This window comes from Lathyrus oleraceus, chromosome 1 (assembly GCF_024323335.1).
Source record: "Lathyrus oleraceus cultivar Zhongwan6 chromosome 1, CAAS_Psat_ZW6_1.0, whole genome shotgun sequence".
Lineage (NCBI taxonomy): Eukaryota > Viridiplantae > Streptophyta > Magnoliopsida > Fabales > Fabaceae > Lathyrus > Lathyrus oleraceus.
In genome coordinates this window covers 409025265-409031477 of record NC_066579.1, presented here as the reverse complement: position 1 = coordinate 409031477, position 6213 = coordinate 409025265, and the positions used below count along the sequence as shown (strand labels likewise).

General features: G+C 31.8%; 1 protein-coding gene across 1 annotated transcript; it reads left to right on the top strand.

The window, feature by feature from the left end:
* The first annotated feature begins 3289 nt into the window (after positions 1–3289).
* Positions 3290–4969, top strand: LOC127076346 (DNA oxidative demethylase ALKBH2). Its single transcript, XM_051017972.1, has 4 exons — positions 3290–3603; positions 3745–3861; positions 4290–4479; positions 4615–4969. The coding sequence occupies exons 1-4, from the start codon at positions 3391–3393 to the stop codon at positions 4803–4805; spliced, it is 711 nt and encodes a 236-aa protein (XP_050873929.1). The 5' UTR covers positions 3290–3390; the 3' UTR covers positions 4806–4969.
* Positions 4970–6213: the final 1244 nt, after the last annotated feature.

Sequence of the window (6213 nt, the reverse complement as noted above, 5' to 3'; positions counted from 1 at the left end):
ATAACTTTTATAGGACCGTTCTCTCCTAATAAATCTCTCAAATTTGCGTAGTTATCCATTGACTTGGGTCATATATATTTTTATGAGATGATTCTTCTAATACTTCTTCTCGATTTTCATTGTGAGTGTTAGAATCAATACAATCTTGCCTAGTTATAGTTTTATTTTCACCAGTTATTTCTTCTCTATTTTCATTAACACCTATATTGTTAACTTGTTCATCAACTACCTCTTCTCGATTTTCATTTTAATTATGGTTTACATTATTAACTTGTTCGTTCACTGAGCAATCACCGGTATTTTCAATTTTACTTTTTTGGTTTGTCTTAACATATTTGTCTAAAGCCCTTTTTGTGTTCAATCAAAAGCTTCAACTTTTTTATTTTTGAGTTTCGAATAGCCCGATTCATATTTTTGAGTTGACATTTATATATTTTAAAACAAGTAAACGATTCAATCAAATTTTGAAAGTAAGCAAGCAAATACAATAAAAATAAAATAAACAACTAAAATAGAACCAAAATAAAACAAATAGAATAAAAGATGTTTGCCAATAAAATTAGACAAGAGAATAAACAAATAGATACAAACAAGACAATAATCAAACAGTAACCAAACAAGATAATAATTAAACAATAACAAAGAAATATAGATTAAAAAAATAGTGACAACAAAAATATTCAACAAGAGAATAAAAGAACCTATTTGCCACCAAAAGAGAATAAAAGAAAGAACAACTTGTTTGTCGTCAACCAAAACAACAAAACAAACCAACGATTAGAGATGGAGAATAAGAAAGAACTCAAGAAGTCAGGTAATAGGAAGTCGTCTTTGTCTCTGTAGAAGTGACTATAATGTGATATGTCAGCGCTACAATATCACAAACATAGATTCAGAGTTCGTAAAATCAGTAAATCACAAATATAAATCCGCAGAATTGCTGCAATTGCAGTTTCAAAGTTTTTTGCTTTTGAGGAAATGTTCAATTGCAGTTTGACAACGAACATGTGAAGAGCTATGGTGAAAATTGGAAGGCATCCCATTCTTTTAAAGTGGAAAGTTTGATGCAAAAATTAAATGATAGGAGAAATTTTTGAAGAAATTGATGGATTTACTGATATGAGGGCGTTACTGAGTTATTATGGGAACATTGGAAAGAAGAAAAGTTACGATTCAAGAACGACATAACATTGAATACTCCTTTTATGTTTTCATGCTGCGTAAATATATTTACTGATAGGAGGAATTTGCCCTTTTTTGTAGGTCATAATTGTTTTGATAAAAAAAATATATATTTGGGGGCCTAAAGCCTTAGTCTTAATGGCTTGGCCCAGTGGCCGATCCTGAACCTCATAAGCGAAACAGTGAGGGGCAATGGTGATTGATGAGAATAGGGTGAGAGACCGTGGTGAATGATGAGAAGAATGGTGGTAGAGGGTGGTGATTGATGAGAATATGGTGAGGAACAGTGGTGATTGGTGAGAAGAGGGTGAGGGATGGTGGATGCTATGCTAAGGTTTCCCTTTCATGTTAGAGAGCAAGAGAGAAACAAACTAAAAGTGAAATATGGGGAAATGAATATTGGCTATTACCCTTCCCCTATTGCTAAAATGACAGTGTTTACCCTTCCATTCAGGCAGGTCAGGATGCTCTCATGTCAGCTTTTGGCACCCAACCCGCCCATATCAACCCCCTTAAAACTGAATCTTTCAACCGTTTGACCTGTTGTGGCGATTCAACCCGCCCAGTTTCCCTTTTTTGTTTCAATTGGGTTGGACCGGTAGGCAGTTCCTGTCCACCCCTATAAATAGGGACAATTGAGTATTATGGGTGACAAACATGCATGCCTACTCCATTTCAGTCCGTTAAAAAAACGCGACGGATCTTGACACCCCACATATTTTGATAATATCAAAAATACTCATCTAATTTTTTATATGTCTCTAAAAGTTTACGGATTTTTCTAAAAAATCTCTCTAAAAGCCAAGAAAAAGACGAAAAATTTAATAGTTATAATTAAAAATCTAGTTGAAAATGTTTTTTACAAGATTTTTTAAAAGTCCGATAAAATACATAAAACTCATAATCTAAAATGTGTAAAAAAATTCAAAAGTAATGAATTTTCGCAACAAATTCTCCAATAAATTCCATAGATAAAGGTCATAAACTTATATTATAAAAAATGATTTTTTATCGGATATTTAAAATTTTTTAGTACACTTCACATATATTATGAGATATTTAAAAAAATCAAACAAAAATGTATAAACTTACCTATGAATCTTTTTAAAAATCGCTAAAAAATCATAAAATGCATATATTTCAAAATATGCAATTAATGTACTTTTGCAATAAATTTCATAATAAAAAATAAATACTTAAAATATTATAAAAGTATTTATTATTTTTTTTATACATTGTATAGAATATCAGTTTTAGTTCTTTAACTTTACCTCAGAGATCAATTTTGATTTCTTAAGTTTTAAAAGTATCAATGTAGTATTTGTCTTCAAACAACGTCATTTGAGTCCTTTCCATTAAATTTTCACAAACGACGTCTATTTTTGTACGAATCTGACGTGACAACCTTGATTGAGGTACAATATGATTTACCATTAAATCAATTATCTTTGATGATTTAATTTACAAATAAGATATATATTTATATTTCTGTTTTTCTTAAACCCACTCTTCTTTTTTCCATTCCCAAACATTAAATTTGTTATTCCTATTTTCTTTTTTTTAGACCAACATAACACAATAAAATACTAAATTCTTCAAATCAGAATATTATAATATTATATGTGAGCTGTAGGATATACTAAAAGGTTGTCAAGGTAAAATTCCCCTCAAAAAGAGTACTCTCCTTTTGTAACTATTTATAAAAAAAAAATACTTATTTTTTTTAACAAATTATAATTAAAAAAATATCAACTTAATGCTATCTTCGGCCCCTTAAAGATATAAATTAAAAAATCCACTTATAAAAGGTTGGTATTAAAAAATAATTAAATTACTAATTATATATTTTTATTAAAATTAATATATAATTTTCAAAAATAATATTTTATCATTTAATTCTTAATTTGTAGTTCTAGGATATAAACTACCATTATCTTTATTTCATTTAACCATATTTAAAAAAAAATTGATAAAATTAAATACTTGCATATCTTCATAAATTATCAATCAAAATTATTTTTTCATCTTTTCCATAAAACATATTTAAAAAACACAAAAGTTTAAGTTTTCGAATTTTCTTCTTCTTCTTATAAATAGTTATATGCGCTAATTTATGAATAACCCTTCAAAGAAAAGGCATTTTTTAACAATTTTATTTTGTTGTAAAAAAACGTTTTCCAAATATTGTCCTCCTCGTCGTCATCATCAATGAGCGCCTTGAAGCTAAAGACGGTGTCAGAAGCAAACCCTAACGACACCACGAAGAAGGCTGAGACGGTGGATCTCGGAAACGGAAGCGACGTCGTTTTCATTCAGAGGTTAATACCTTCCGAACAATCATGGAAATGGTTCCATTACCTCGACAACCACATCCCATGGACCAGACCCACCATTCGCGTCTTCGGTAAATCGTTCCTCCAGGTTTCCCTCTCGTCATTTCAACCCTCCCCAAATTCTGGGTTCCCTACAAACTTTCATCTTTCTCTTCATTCACCTTTCAAATCAATGCTCCTAATTATTAATCCCAATTTGTAAATTTTGTTGTCATGTAATTATATGCAGCCTCGAGACACATGTTATGTTGCAACTTCAGGATTGACTAAGTTGAGTTACAGTGGATACCAGCCACATGCATATTCATGGGATGATTATCCACCGCTTAAAGACATCTTGGATGCTGTAAGGATTATTTATAATCTGCATTAATTGTTTGTTAATGAGTTTTTTACTTGTGTTTGTTGATGCTACTTTGGTACCAGTTTGGATTAGTTTTTAGCTTATAGAATTTTCTCAATCAAAATAAGTTTTATGGTTTTTTGCATAGAGATAAGTTCTTCTGAGCCTGTTGAAGTTTATAGAGAAGCTAAGTAAAAGTGCATTTGAAAGTGAGATGTAGAAGCTAACTTTAGTAAAAGCCTCTTTGGTTGACCCCATGGGATAAGGCTTTTTTATTGTTGTTGTTATAAAATTAGTTTATATATAAGCGCTTATGCAATAAGTTTTATACTATAAGCACTTACTGTTGTTGTAAGATTTTTTTATTTAATTAGTTTTTTTTTATACTTTTTCTTAAGTGTTTATTCAAACAAACTCTTTAATATTTCCAGGTACATAAAGCTCTACCTGGAAGCAGTTTTAATAGCTTACTCTTGAATAGGTATAAGGGTGGTAATGACTATGTTGGTTGGCATGCTGATGATGAGAAGCTCTATGGACCAACTCCCGAAATTGCTTCTCTTTCTCTCGGATGTGACCGTGACTTTGTTTTGAAGAAGAAGCCATCTAAAAAATCCCGTGGTATGGTTCCTTCCGTAACTAGAGTTTAGTTATCACTGCACTTCTTCGAAATATGGTTACAGAGTCTCTCTTTCTATGTCGATGTGTAATTCGACAGTGTTCTTGAACATACCATCATTTGATGTGGATTTTCAGATGGAAGTGATGAACCTGCGAGCAAGCGGTTAAAGAAGAGTGTCCATGATGATCAACATACTTTTAGGCTTAAGCATGGATCTCTTTTGGTGATGAGAGGCTATACACAGCGAGATTGGATTCACTCTGTACCAAAGCGTGCAAAAGTGGAAGCAACGCGCATTAATCTCACCTTTAGGCGAGTTTTTTGATTGGCTTGGGATAAAGGCCGGTTTTTAGAAGATGCTTATGCATTGTTGTAATCTGCATCTTGCATTATATGTGGAATGCCTGTCTTGTTTCTATCAAGTATATATGGAACAGTTTAAGAAGTTCGGAACACAATTTCTATCTATGGTGAAGATATTACCGTGTAGACGTGCGATTGCATAGGAGTGAGAAATTTTAGCTTCACAAAACCACAATTTTGATCTAGTGAAGATTCATGGCAGCGATAATTTGTACTGAAACATGGAATCAAACATGATAGTAGCTTTTGTGGTAAAAGTGAATCGGTTGACGTGATCTTCAACTTCTCCATAAAAATGGAGGTAGGTTTGTTTTTTTATTAGTATATTGAAGTGAAGAATGTTAAGTTCACGATCATCTCAATGGAGTGTGGATTGGTAGCTTCAAGTTAAGAAGCCATTTGGCTTTGTTTGCTAGAAGTGATCAATCTAATCCTAGGTGGGAAAATCGTTCTATATCTTTAAGGCGGAGGTCGGTGTGTCTTTCAAAGATGTGGTTAGGTTTAGAGGAGGTTGGTCCTGCAACCTCGATCCCTTCTCGTCCCTCAAAAGTTCAGCACCATGTAGTTGTAGAAGAAGATCACCACTTTAAAGCTTGGTTCTATAAAAAAAACTTGAGTCCTTTGAGTTGTGGATTCAAGATGGAAAAGAGGTTTCTTTACACCGAAAGAAGGCAGTATGTTAATCACGTCATCCTTCGATTAATAAATTGAGGCCATAAATGAAAAATATAAATAATATTTTGTTGATCAGACTTCAAACATAAGTGGATAAGTGGATGGTGAATTGTGATATTTAAAATTCGTGATTAATTTTATAAAATCTTTTTACTTTTTAAAACATTTATGTTAGTGATCAAGAATAAGATAAAAGAATGAAGGAGATGAAGAGAGAAACGCAATGAAAAATGTATGGACTCAAGAAAAATTCACTGGCCAAAAAGGTCATATTACTTTAAATAAAAGATCAGATACATTTCTATTTTTTTTCTATTTTTGTGTAATAGTCTAATAATAAAAAATATATCCCTTACGTAGTCGGAAACACTACAAGCACTAGATATAGGATGAAAGCATAGGTTTGCAAACGACAAACCTATCAGATAAAACTCTAGAATCCATCCGATAGAGAAAAACACTGAATATTATTATGATAAGAGATAATCCTGAAAGTCACTCTCAAGAGTGTTTAAATACATAAAAAAAAGAAACACTAATCTGGTTTTAATCCAAATCAGAAATAAAACAAAAAACTGTGTAAAATATTAAAATGATTTCTGACGCGCGACTTCTTCTTCGATACGCACATCCATCATTCCTACATCAGTCTCACCACCTCTGAAGAAATCGACCCCGAGTTCTCTTCTTGATAA

Bases quoted from the DNA above. Each gene is read 5' to 3' on its own strand.
- LOC127076346 (XM_051017972.1), top strand. From the start codon at position 3,391: ATGAGCGCCTTGAAGCTAAAGACGGTGTCAGAAGCAAACCCTAACGAC. The intron at 3,604-3,744 runs GTTTCCCTCTCG...AATTATATGCAG, and splicing joins TCGGTAAATCGTTCCTCCAG to CCTCGAGACACATGTTATGT. The intron at 3,862-4,289 runs GTAAGGATTATT...TAATATTTCCAG, and splicing joins TTAAAGACATCTTGGATGCT to GTACATAAAGCTCTACCTGG.